Here is a 13,973-nt window from a genome sequence, read left to right on the forward strand (position 1 = left end):
ACCCCAGCGCCTCTCATCTGTTGAGTGGAAAATCACTCATATATGGGCGAAGCCTTGTGTATTTGATTAAAATGGGCACATCTTTCATAAAACAACACCAAAAAGTCACTCTCTTTGTGATGAAATGAGTAAAGTATGTAAGACACTTAGAGTCTGTAAGTATATGCTATTACTATTAATAGAATAGATTCATGTGGATTTTAAGGGCCTAAGAGAATATTGGATCATGTCAGAAAGAGTAAAAAGACTTGAATTCAGTTGTCAGTCCCCTGATAATCCACTACACCAGACAAAATGTTGTTTCCTTGTAGGTGTGAAATTAGACAAATGGTTCCTTTCTGTCTGCCTCCAACTCAGGAGCATGGATAATTAAGGATATGAACAGGTATTTCAAAATTGCTAGATGGAAAAATCAAATGTATTTCTCCTTGAACGGGTCTGAGGTACAATTATTTGATATATTAACTGTGATAAAACAGTGGAAAGATATAATGGAATTATATTACTATAATCAAGCCACTTACTTCTTGAATTCTTGGTGACATATCAGATAATATTCTTCCCCAGGATCTCAGATTGATACCTTGAGAACTGCTGTCTAGGAGTCTGGGAAACTGTAATTGATAGGAAAAAATATTTTAAAAACATATATGTGTGTGTGTGTGTATGTGTGTAGTTCTACATACGCATGTTGGTGCTGATATCCGGTATGCTAGAAAAACATTTCCTACCTCCTTTCTGATCACAGGACCTCTTCTGCAAGATTGCTTTCAAAAACAAGTTTCTGTCTAATTGAGAAAATCAAAGGTTCTTATTCTCAACCCTGCTGAACTAGTCAATCACAAATAATTTCATGAAGAGAAACTATTTTTATGTTTTAGGAAGAAAAGAATGTTAAATAGAGCCTCCCACTACAGCAGGTGGCCACCAGTACAATGGACTCTTTTCTTGCCCTGCACAGCACTCTGCCCAGGTTGAGCTTAGTTTTATGAGGACAGATTCTATCCATGCAGTTTTCAAGGTTGGCAAAGCCCAAGTCAGCTGAGAATACTGGAGGAAAAAAAAGTTTGGAGAAAATTATGTTTCCCCAATTAAATACATTAAATGCATAAATAAGTACATTAAATACACCAAAGTGATTCTGATTGCTGGTTTCGTGACACCAAACAAGACTCCTGGAAGAAGGAAAACAGAGCAGAGCTGCTGGGGTGGAAAGGAAGGCCACGTGCCGAGGGTGCACATCTGTTCACCTCGGACTTTGCGGACACTCACAGGCTTCCTTGTCATTGTTGCCCCTTTATGTCCTTTTCAGACAGGTTGTGTTTCTTCCTCTGTTCAGCACCAGTCTCTTATGAACGAGTCAGCCAACTCCAGCACCTTCGTTTTCAAAGCTGCTGCTGGCAGCCTTGAATAGAGAGAGTAGTTCCCTCTCGGAGTCTCTGTCTGCTGCTAGTGTTCTAGGGATCCCAGGCCTGTGCAGCAACACAGAGCTGTTTGCGTGTTTTCCACTGCTGTGGGGAATGTGGAAGTTCACGAGTTTTCTGGCTCTGAGTCCCGGAGCCTGATGTGAACACCTTGTTTGCCAGAAATCAAGTTCAAGTCCTGAATGAATGACTTCATTCTTCATAATTTCAAAATGACTGAATCACCAGTTCTGTTTTTTTAGGATTGAATTCTAAGTTTTGAGATGGTGATTCAGACTCAAGTGTGCCCCTTGAGTAGGCCAGGAGGGGATCTCCTTTTTAACAAGCTCGACATAAAATTCTCGTTCATAAATTTGTGGACCACAAGCCACAAGCCTTGCCTTCTCATTTGCCAGTATGCTGTCCTAAATGCTGGGGGTACTGATCCAGCTGCAGCAAAGCAGAGAAGCAGGTGGAGTTAGGCTTTGAGCAGCCTGGCCTATTTCCAGCTCTGGTCCTGCTCCCCTCTCTCCGGGCTGTAGGTGCAGGAGCCCTCATATTTCTCTCTGACTCTAAACTGAAGAATAAGAGTATGTACACTTATGGAGCATTAGCATTTCGGGCTTACTTTATAACTGCAGTATGAAAGACCTCCTTATGCATGAGAGCTACAAAGCAGCAGGAGGAGAATTTTCTAGACTAAGGAACAGTAAAGCCACCAATGAAACTATAACCTTGAGAAAAGTCTTTTCTTCTTAACCTTAACACTGGTCCCAGACTTTGGTCTTGCCATGACTACCCTGCAAACTCCTTGAAAATAGCTTCAGTGTTGGGCAAAGTACTTTAATTCCTGCTTTCCCATAAGAGGGTGGGGCTGAGAAGAGCAGGTCGGCAGGGAGGAAGCCAGCAGGTAAAAATGTATGCCAGTGGAAGATATCACTCAGTCCTGCTGACTCACCCTCCAAACCACCTCCACTAAGAACTATTACAGATGAAAGGGGATATAAGACAGAACCAATTGCAATGCTATTGTGAACCTTATTTTGATTTTGATCTGAACAAACAAACCACCTGTAACAAGCAAAGAGAAAGTTAACATAACGGGGTATTAGGTATTCAGTTCAGTTCAGTTCAGTTCAGTTGCTCAGTCGTATCCGACTCTCCGCGACCCCATGAATCACAGCACGCCAGGCCTCCCTGTCCATCACCAACTCCTGGAGTACACTCAAACTCATGTCCACAGAGTCGGTGATGCCATCCAGCCATCTCATCCTCCGTCGTTCCCTTCTCCTCCCGCCCCCAACCTTTCCCAGCATCAGAGTCTTTTCCAGTGAGTCAACTCGTCGCATGAGGTGGCCAAAGTATTGCAGTTTCAGCTTTAGCATCAGTCCCTCCAAAGAACATCCAGGATTGATCTCCTTTAGAATGGACTGGTTGGATCTCCTTGCAGTATAAGGGACTCTCAAGAGTCTTCTCCAACACCACAGTTCAAAAGCATCGATTCTTCGGCGATCAGCTTTCTTCACAGTCCAACTCTCACATCCATACATGACCACGGGAAAAACCATAGCCTTGACTAGACGGACCTTTGTTGGCAAAGTAATGTCTCTGCTTTTTAATATACGATCAAGGTTGGTCATAACTTTCCTTCCAAGGAGCAAGCGTCTTTTAATTTCATGGCTGCAATCAGCCTCTGCAGTGATTTTGGAGCCCCAAAAAATAAAGTCTGACACTGTTTCCACTGTTTTTCCATCTATTTCCCATGAAGTGATGGGACCAGATGCCATGATCTTTGTTTTCTGAATGTTGAGCTTCAAGCCAACCTTTTCACTCTCCTCTTTCACTTTCATCAAGAGGCTTTTGAGTTCCTCTTCACTTTCTGCCATAAGGGTAGTGTCATCTGCATATTAGGTATTATTGAGGAATTAATTTTGTTGGGAGTGATCACAGAATTGTGGTTTTGTTAAAACAAGTAAGTTTTTATGTTAGAGATACATAGGGAAATATGTGAGGGTGAAATGTGGTGTGTGATTTGCTTTAAAAGACTTTAGGGAAAAAAGGAAAATAAAACAAGAACAGCCAAATGTTGATAATAGTTGAAGCTAGGTGATGGGTACATGGGAGTTTATATTCTCTTTTATGGTTATTTCTATAATAAAATTCTAAAAATAAAAAGGTTTTTACAAGCATAAATAAATGAATATTGCATCAATACTCTCTCCTCTCTTTGTTCTTTCCTCACTAAACTGTTTTGCTTAAGTTCTCCTTGCTTCTCTCTCAGAACGTCTTATCAGAACAGCCTTCTTGCTGGCCTCTTGACCCTAACTCCTTCCTTCAAATGCACCCTCCACACTATAGCCTGAATTACCTAACATGACAATACAATCATGTTACTTCTCCCGCACAAAGATCCTCCGTGGCTCCCTGCTGTCTCCAGGAGAGAAGGTCAGTACCCATGCTGGATACACATGACTTCTTGTGAGCTGGTGCGTGGCTCCGTCTCAAGCCTTCTCTCTTACTTTTCCTGCAGTGTCCAGACTTCATTCTACACTCCCTAATGTGCTGGTCCCTTTCTCATGCTTCCTGGCTTGGGCACACTGTCCGCCTCCCTGCTCTGCTTGGTAAAGTTTTCCTCATTCTTCAAGTCTGATTCCTAAGACCACTATCTATATGAAAGACAGTGTTCTCATGGTAGATTTAGATGATGCTTCTTTTTATATGCTTCTTCACTCACCCTTGCTCTCTTATCTTCGTTTAAGGTGCCCTGTTTATTTCCTTCCTTGCACTCTTCACCATAGGTAATTATTCTACTGTTCACATGCTATCTGTCTCTCTGTTATACTCTAAGCTCCATGTAGACAGGAACTATGTCTGTGTGTTGGGCACACAGTAGACATTCAGGCACATATCAAATATGATGAATGATGCTCTAGCAACAAGCAGGTGACTGTTTCTATGCCTGATACTTCATGAAATGGTATGCTTACTAAGGGCAGTGCATAGGTAGATGGGAAGATAGATAGGAAGAGATTCATTATAAGGAACTGGCTCATGAAATGATGGAGGCTGGCCAATCCCAAGATCTTCAGGGTGAGTTGGTAGGCTAAGTGTGTATTAGTCGCTCAGTCATGTCCAGCTCTTTGCCACCCCATGGACTGTAGCTCGTCAGACTCCTCTGTCCATGGAATTCTCTAGGCAAGACTACTGGAGTGGTTAGCCATTCCCTTCTCCAGGGGATCTTCCCAACACAGGGATTGAACCTGGGTCTTCTCCACTGCAGGTAGATTCTTTACCATCTGAGCCACCAGGGAAGCCCAAGCAGGCCAGAGACCCACAAAGAGTTGATGTTTCAGTTTGAGTTCAAAGGCAGAAAAAGCATCCATATCCCATTTCAAAGCCAGTAAGGCAGGAAGAATTCTCTCTGACTTGGGGGAAGGGCTTCCCTGCTCCACCCTTTACTCCCACATTCCTTAGAAGAACAATTCACATTCAGTGATTCACTTCCTCACCAGCACTTCCCAGTCTCCCACCTTCATCATCCTACCAAGATCTTTTCACTAGAATCCCCAGTTTTAGCGTCTAAGAGATGCTTCCGGTTCTGGTCTTTTCAGACCTCTCTGCTCTTGACACTTCGGTCATGCTCTTTTCCTCCATGACACTCATCTTGCCTGCTTTCCTCTGTTCCCTGTCTGCCTGTCCCACAGGCTCTTCTGCTGCCACCTTCCTCATATGTGCTAAGGTTCCTGAGGACCTCCACACCCTCGCTCTTCCCACTCCACACACTCTCTCTGGGTTTTTTCATCCCCTTTATCATTTAATCTGCCTCATTTTTGTTGATGACGTCTAAATGTGCATCTCCAACTTTCAATTGTTTGTTGGCTATTTGCTCAAATCCAATTTGTCCTAAACTGATCTCACTGTCTTCTCCCAAACCAGCTTCTGTTCTGGGATGCCCTTCCTCAGTTGGTGGCACTGCCTCCTGCCCATCACCAGAGCTGGAAGCCTGGGAGTCACGGGTGATTCTTCCCCATCCCACTGTCAAAATCCCAGCCTGAAGATCTAGAAGCTGGTGCTGGGTCTGAGTGTGGGCCAGGATGAGCCATCAAAATGCAGAGAGGGGAGCAAAGAGAAATAGGAAAGAGCCTCAGAAAGAAGCTGGAGCCAAGGGATGGAGACTAGAGAAGCTGTGCAGAGGAGAACAAGCGGGGTCCCAGATGATGGGAGGCACCCAAGAGAGACGAGACGCCCGGAGGCACAGAAGATGAGCAACTGTCACATCCATGCATCCAGAGAGACTAGACAGCAGTCACTCACTCGCAGCTCCTGTCACTTTTAAGTACTTTCTCTTCTTTGTGAGTTTGTTGTGCGTTTTCCTCACTTAACTGTGGACTAGATACTATCGATGCCCGCGCTTTGCCTCGGTGGACAGCTTCTTTCCATCCTCTCTCCTTCATCTCCATAGGCTCAAGGCACACTCTGATCTTAAAACTCGATCCTGCCTCAAATTCACAAATTTAAAGCATCTGTGTCTCTGTCTATAGCTGTATTGATACAGATAGATAGATAGATACACATTTTTTAAGGCTCTCAATTTTACTTTTGAAATTTGACTTTGACTAACTCATTTAATGAATGATCTGGTACAATGTCTAAGCAATCACTGCAAATACTTACTAATGTTTGTAAAGGGGAAGACTCTGAACTATAAACCAGTTTTTTAAATTTAGAATTTCATGAATATTAACTTTAACCATAAAGTTGAATAATATTACCTTTCTTAAGGATTCAATGTAATCTTTATTAACTTTAATTCTAAAGCTTATTCTTTGTATTTTGAAGCCATAATTTTTATTTTTAGTAAAAGGTGAAAGATTTATGTGATCTGAAGAGAAACCAGAGTATGATTAATTTTTTATTTTCAGATCTCAAACATTTTTGTAGGCCTCTGCAAACCCTGTTGCCCTTAGTTGCTAGGTTATCGTTTTAGGGCCTAATAAAACAGCCCACCCACTCCATCTCACACCATCCTCACCCTACTGGCCAGAGTCAGCTCATGTAAAACCACCTCATCTTCTCCAGAAAGCTTTCTTCCCCTCCGCCATCATGCTCTTCTTGCCCTCCTCCCCCATGAGTTAATGTACCCCGTCTAATTGCTCCTAATCCTCTGTCCAATCATCACTCTTACATTGGTTTGCTATTTTTTTAAAGTCATCTCTCTTTTTGTTGTTTTAGTTGCCAAGTCGTGTCTGACTCTTTTGTGACCCTCTGGACTGTAGCCCATCAGGCTCCTCTGTCCATGGGATTTCTCAGGCAAGAATACTGGAGCGGGTTGGAGATCCAGGGGATCTTCCTGACGCAGAGGTTGAACCTGCATCTCCTACATTGGCAGGTGGATTCTTTATCGCTGAGCCACCTGGGAAGCCCCTCTGTCTTTCTACTATACTGTAAATTCACTAAGCATAGGAATACGCTTTATTATTTTTTTTAATATATTCAGAGTATGGTACATAGTAAATGTGCAATAAATGTGTACTGTATTACTTAATGAGAAAATAAACACAACCTAGTGGATAAGACACAGAGTCTGTTGTGATTTTAGGTTCCATGAGAGATGTTTTTACAAGACACAACGGTGTGGTCTTGTGGACCACACAGAAAGGGTGTGGTCGGTTCTGCGTAGGGATGGGGGAAGGTAACACTTGGTTATGCTTTGAAAGAAGACAAGGTGACGATCATGAGAATGAGGGCAGTGTATGGACAGAACAGGAGGGCCGGGAATTCCAAGTAGAGGGGGAATGTAAGGAGAGATGGCAAGAGAGACTAGAGGGCCAGCCAGGAAGAATAAGGCCAGAAATTTGGGGAAGTGGGACAGGAGGAACAACTGCTGGACCGACGTTTTTGCATTTGGTTAACATTTTCCTTTTCAGTCTTGTCTGTTATATAGAGTGAAGTAAATCAGAAAGAGAAAAGTATTTTACATTAGTGCACATATATGTGGAGTCTAAGAAAATGGCATGCTATTTTCTGGGCAGGAATACAGACACAAATGTAGAGAATAGACGTGTGGATGTGGTGGGGGTGGTGCGGTGTGGATGAACTGAGAGATTGGGACTCACATATATACACTGCCATGTGTAAAACAGATAGCTAGTGAGAACCTGCCACTTAGCACAGGGAACTCAGCTCGCTGCTCTGTGATGACCTACATGGGTATAGGGTGGGAGGGAGGCTCAAGAGAGAGGGGATATATGTGTGAATATAGCTGATTCATGCTGTTGCACAGCAGAAACATATTATAAAGCAACTATATCCCATTTAAAAAATAATTTAATAATATTCATTATGTAATATAAATATTTACCGAGTTCCAGTTGTGTCCCTGGTATCACAGCTGCAATGCCTTTCCTAGCTCTTTCCAGTGGAGATGGTAAATAATGAGGATCTTGTACTCGAACCTCTGTTTAGATACCACCTACATCTCAGAATAGTGCTCCCCAATCCCGTCTCCCCAGGGAACACTTCGTATGTGTCTGGTCACCAATTGTCTGACTGATGTTGCCATAAATTATAAAATAACTTTCCCAGGCTCCCTCCCCCAGTATCTATTCAAATTTGCATGGCCTGTTCCTGCCAAAAGAACCGGAAGGGACTGTAAATTTATTTGAATGGAAATGTGAAAACATTTCTGGAAAAAAAGGTCACAGACCAAAATGGCAAGTATCATCATCATCTCTCTCTCTCTCACACACACACACGCACACCACTGTTTCCTACGGCAAGTAAGTTCTCTTAATTTCCCAAACAACAAGTAACCCTTCTATGTCATGACTGTCCTCAGCACTCAAGTTGAACTCAACCCAAGTTCAAAACCTGATTAGATCTCATGAGAAAGATTGGATATACAAATAGGGCTATAGAAAAGTAGGTCTCTATCACCTTCCACCAGCTATGGGAGGTCTGAGGGGTTCCTGGGCCTTGGTCCAGAACTTGACAAATGGATACAGTCCTACCCAGTAGCCAAGAAAATTCTGGCTACATGAGGTCTCTGGGTTCTCAAGGGATGAGGTACATGCCTGTCCTTTGGGACTGTGTAATATTTTTTCTTGAGGCAAAATAAAGCATATTCCCTACTAACGGAGAAGGCAATGGCAACCCACTCCAGTACTCTTGCCTGGAAAATCCCATGGACGGAGGAGCCTGGTGGGCTGCAGTCCATGGGGTCGCAAAGAGTCGGATACAACTGAGCGACTTCACTTTCACTTTCATGCATTGGAGAAGGCAACCCACTCCAGTGTTCTTGCCTGGAGAATCCCAGGGACGGTGGAGCCTGGTGGGCTGCCGTCTATGGGGTCGCACAGAGTTGGACACAACTGAAGTGACTCAGCAGCAGCAGCAGCAGCTACTAAAAAAGTCTCATTTGAGCAATTCTTGCTGACACTTGGGATCCAAAGGGTTAATCAAATAGATATGCCACGCTGTCAGCACAAAAAAGGCATGTTTTATGAGTTGAAATTTTTGTTTTACTTTCTCTGATTCAAAGAAGGCCATCTGGAAAACAGTATTGATTTCTAAGTTGAGGCTCTAACACAAGGGTGAATAGTAGCCTTGGGTTAAAAGTGTCTTTACAAGGATAACGTGGCCTCTGGGAACTGGTAGAGGGCTCTGGAGTAAGGGATGAGCTGCTGTCTTTAAAGCACCCAGACAGAGGTGAAAAGCAGACAAAACGGTAGACAGACAGTGAGGGGCCCACTGTGTTTAATTGTGGGCCGCTACAGGAAATCCAGATTTATCCGGGAGGGAAGTTGTTGCTAGGCAACTAGAGGAATGTAAATTTGAAGCATGTTTGTTGCAACCTGACAGTTGTGAAGCATCAGATGAAAAGAGAGGAAACCAGCTTCAGCGGTGAGGGGCAACCAGGAGGGGACACCCTGAGCACCAGGAAGTGCGTCATGAGCAGAGAATTCAGACTAAATCACTCAGAGCGGTGGGGAAATGCCAAACTGTCTCTACGGGAGAGGTCACGGAGACAAGCTGTCTCCCAGAACTGGGGGTGGGGGGGGTGGCGGGAGAGAGTCTGAATGAGAGGGTAGGCTCTTGAACAGACAAGTAATGGGACTCTCTCCGGCTCAACAGAAACTGGGCCTTTTTCTTTCCGCCGTGACTTCAGTTTTGTTTTCAGTATTTGTGGGCTGATGAATGCAAAACTGAGTTTGGAATCTAGGGGCAGCCAAAAGACTACCCCTTGAAATAGTCCTCTTCCTAGTCTGAGGGTCTGGGGATCTGGGGAGAAAGAATGTCCCACCTAAGTGTTTGAGGAGGACCCTTCTGGGAGGGAGGCAATGAGTCAGGCCCCCACAAAGCAGCCACATTCTTATTTTTGTAAGAGCAAATATGCTTTTTGTTTCAAAGTGCTTTTCTACCTCAAATGTAAATTTCACCACTGACTGAGTCCTATGAGATCCATGGAACAGGTTTTGCTGTCTCAATTTTACATATGGGGAGGCTGAGTTCCTTTCAAATGACAGCAAGGAAGGGGCCAGTGCAGAGCCAGGACCAGGTCCTTGACCACCGGGAGATCTTGTGGGCCCCAGCAGGCTGCCGGCCTTCTGGTCCTCTCTCTCTCTCTGGGGCCCTGTGCTCAGGGGAGAAGTTGATTACTTCATAAGGAGAATTAAGGAAGAATTTGTGGCTGTATTTCAAATCTTTTGGAAAGGATAAACATTAATGGTAAGTAGGAAAGAAATTTTAATGCAAAAGCTCTTAACTTGGGGTCTGACTTCAGAGGCTTCAAGCGCCCCCACCTGCTGTGTGTCTGTGTGAACTTAGATTTCTGTAGGGAAAAGGCTTAGAGCTGCTGTCACGTTCTCAAAGGCAGTCCTAATCTATAAAAAGATTAAGAACTACTGTTCTGGAGAGATAAGAAAACTCAGAGGCAGAAATCCTTCTTTAAACCAGTTTACCTTGGAGAAAACCGGATGCCTAACACGTTGGTGCTCTAACTACAGCCACTGAATAAAGGCCAGAACCCCAGGACGCTTTATCCTAAGAACAGTCTTTGCAGGAGACTTTGTGTCCTAAGTGACTTCAGTTTTGACCTCTCAGTCTTCTTTTCCTTTTTAAATTCATAAAACTACAACTCATCCGGTAAGAAAATAAGCCCTGGCCTACTGGTGCCTGGAGCCTAAAAGAAACCATTGCAGGCCAATGCCAATCAAGCCCATAAGCCTAATATATATTTAACATGCATTAATGTCCCTCTCTCTTCCACTTCATTTATTTTTTTATCAAAATCAGTTTGCCAAAATTTTGAATTATAATAGACACATAATTTTGTAGCTGTATAAAGAACAAATACTAACGCTGTAAATCAGCTGTATTTGCTGTGGCTAAATAACTTTCAAAAAACTAAAAAATCTATTTTCTAACTTGATTTTCTTTTCGCTCAGCCTGCTGCACTTCCCTCCACATTGCTGACACTGAGCACCACTTCTTTCTCTTCCTTCTCCCTAGACACCCTGCAAAAATGGGAGAATGTTGACTGCCCAAAGATTTCAAGCTAGGAGGAGAGAGATCATGAAGTCACTGATGGGAGAAACCATCGCAAAATCCTGGAGACATGGGGCTTTTCCAGAGAATAGAGGTGGCAACGTCACCCGAAAACTGAAACGCACAGTTGAAATTTAACAAACTGCAACGAATGATCCAAGAGAGCAGAAACCAGGGCCAGCTCACACTGAGCAGGGGCAGTCCACCCACACTTATTCCCAGTGATTCAGGAATTTAGGGAGCAGAGCCAAGAACAAAGCAGGACATTGAAAAGAGCATGTAGCAAGCACCCCCAAGACTGGCCTTTCTCCCGTGGGGCTCAGTGTTCAGCCACCCCATAGTCACAAAGACACAGGGAAAATGAAGTCAGAAAAGTAAAAACGTGACAGAGCAGTAGCTGAGGGAAAGGAAAGAAAGCTGAATCATGTCACACTGGAAGAGACTGCAAAGGGGAAAACCACGGGCCAAAATGCCAGGGAGGCCAATTTCCTCTATCAGTGTCAATTGAGAAGGGGGAAGGGAGGGAAACGCAGATTTCCCAGCAGCGTGGCAGGTCTTGGCACCCGCCTCGGTTCCCCTGCCGAACTTCCACAAATAAACATGCGGAGCCGAAGGGACAGATTTGCTTCTCAGCAAGATTTCAAAGCTGTGCACCAGGAGTCAGGGAGAAAACAGGAAGGATCCAAGAGGGAGGAGGGGGAGGAGGAGGGACACACACGCCTTGGGCCAGATCAGATGGGAAACAGCCCAACCCCTCACCCGAAACTGACGCACCGCATTTCATGAGGTGCAAGACGTTTCAGGTAGCCTTGGCAGCCTCAGTGCCTCGGCCCAGGTCTGAGCTGCTGGGTTTCAAGCAGGGGGCGTTAGGTCTGAAAAGGCCACAGGTGAAGGCAAACCATCTCACCCCAGGTGAAAGCAAGAGGGGCTAATTCTTCTTGGAGTTAATCCAGTCAGCTGGCTGCTGTTTTTTTCCCAGTCTGCCTAGGTTACTGGGCATCGAGAGAGAGAGAGAGAGAGAGAGATGGGGCGGCAGAGGGGGGAGAGAGAGAGAGAAGTGTGTGTGTGTACACGAGCGTACATCTGGGGATGGGTGGGGTGGAGGAAGGCGTGGGTACTGCACTTGGATTATTTGAGGATGACAACACTCACTTCTGATCTCCAAGGGGCTGAGGAAAAACACAGCTGGCCCCAGTTGGTGCTGAGTCCCCAGCCCCCTCTCCTAGTTCCCTTGGCTCTACGGCCAGTTTGGAGGTTAAACTTCCACCCACACGCCCAGGTCCTGAAACAACAGGGGTAGGTTGTCATGCAGTGGTTTAGTGAGTTGGCCCCTCTCTCTTTGTTAGTGAGCACCAGTTTGGCACTTACTGAAAGCTTATTTATACACTGATATACATGCGCGTGAAAAACAGCCCAGGAGAACGGAAGACACAGCATTCCCTGCACAGGACCTAAGCTTGGCTGCTTGCCAACCAGCTGCAACAACAGCCTTGTCCCAGGGAGGCCCTGCCCCTGCCTCAGAGCAGCCGTGCCTGGCCCGTGCACCTCTGAGAGGGTTGGAGGGTCTGCCCTGAGCTTTTCTGTGCCTGTTTCATCACTGTTTTTCTAAAAACATTGATCGGGTGGGTACAGGAGCAAAAGTCCCATCTTACTGCAAATAATTCCTTATAGGTTTCCTTCTTCGTGTTCATGTTAATCGGTCAGTCATGTCTAACTGCAACCCTATGGACTGTAGTCTGTCAGGCTCCTCTGTCCATGGGATTCTCCAGGCAAGCATACTGGAGTGGGTTGCCATTCCCTTCTCCAGGAGATCTTCCTGACCCAGGGATCGAACCTGCGTCTGCCTGCAAGACAGAGATTCTTGACTGTCTGAGCCATGTAGGTTTCCTTCTTTATAGTTTTGAAAAGATACTTAGTTACTTAGCCCATTTGTCAGCTGGAAAAGCACATTTCAAGGTCACCACCTAGGGTGTGTGTCCTCTTTGCTGGGCCCACGTGTCCTGTCTTGGTCAGGTCTCGCCCCACAGAGACAAGCAGGAGCAAGAAGATGGAACGTAGGGCAACCCCATCTGCAGGGTTAGCCCATCTCCTGCCAGGGCTTTCTCCTCTTGGGACTCTCTGGGTCACTCACTGTCTTTGTTAAGAGAAGAGCAGGGAGGATGCTTCTGCACAGCACCCTGGTCTTAGGGGTGAAAAGTGAAAGTGTTCTGAGGCCTTCGGGGCATTTGGGTACTATTATTATTACGCTTGGGCTTCCCTCATAGCTCAGTTGGTAAAGAATCCGCCTGCAATTCAGGAGACCCCGGTTCCACCCCTGGGTTGGAAAGATCCCCTGGAGAAGGAAATGGCTACCCACTCCAGTACGCTTGCCTGGAAGATCCCATGAACAGAGTAGCCTGGTGGGCTCTAGTCTATGGGTTGCAGAGTCAGACACGACTGAGTGACTAGCACTCATTCACATGTTTGGTCTACAGAAATTAAGTCTGTAAATCAAACTCCTATGTTGTAGGTACACAACTCTCAACCCTGGCTGGAATGAGAATGTCTCGGAAGCTTTTAAAAATGCTAAAAGAGAGCTTCCCTAGGGGCTTAGTGGTAAAGAATCTGCTGGCCAAATGCAGAAGACACGTGTTCAATCCCTGATCCAGAAAGATCCCACATGCTGCAGAACAGCTAAACCTGTGTGTACATCTATTCAACCTGTGCTCTAGAGCCTGGGCGCCTCTACTACTGAACCCACATGCCGCCACCACTGAAGCCTGAGCTCCCTGGAGCCTGTGCTCCGAAACAAAAGAAGCCATCACGATAAGAAGCCTGTGCACTGCAACTAAAGTAGTCCTGCTCTCCACAGCCAGAGAAAAGGCCACACAGCAATGAAGACCCAGCACACCAAAAATAAAATAAATAAATTATTTTTTAAAAAATGCTAAAAGAAATTGAATCAAAATCAATCAGATGTGGGGAGAGGCGGTATTCATAATTTGTAAAAGCTCTGCAGGTAACTCAGTATGCAACCAAGCTGGA

The 13,973-nt window shown here is 45.0% G+C and overlaps 1 protein-coding gene across 1 annotated transcript in view; it reads right to left on the reverse strand.

Moving 5' to 3' along the window:
- Nucleotides 1-1,463, reverse strand: part of ABCA4 (ATP binding cassette subfamily A member 4) — a 105,228-nt gene extending 103,765 nt beyond the window's left edge. Inside the window, exons 1-2 of the mRNA XM_088835509.1 lie at nucleotides 1,273-1,463; nucleotides 525-614 (exon numbers count right to left, since the gene is read on the reverse strand). Of these exons, the coding sequence (XP_088691635.1) occupies nucleotides 525-614; nucleotides 1,273-1,287 (105 nt within the window). The 5' untranslated portion in view covers nucleotides 1,288-1,463. The remainder of the gene's footprint in view (nucleotides 1-524; nucleotides 615-1,272) is intronic.
- Nucleotides 1,464-13,973: the final 12,510 nt, after the last annotated feature.

Source organism: Moschus berezovskii, chromosome 4 (assembly GCF_049115385.1).
Source record: "Moschus berezovskii isolate FMDL1 chromosome 4, NW_MosBer_1.0, whole genome shotgun sequence".
NCBI lineage: Eukaryota > Metazoa > Chordata > Mammalia > Artiodactyla > Moschidae > Moschus > Moschus berezovskii.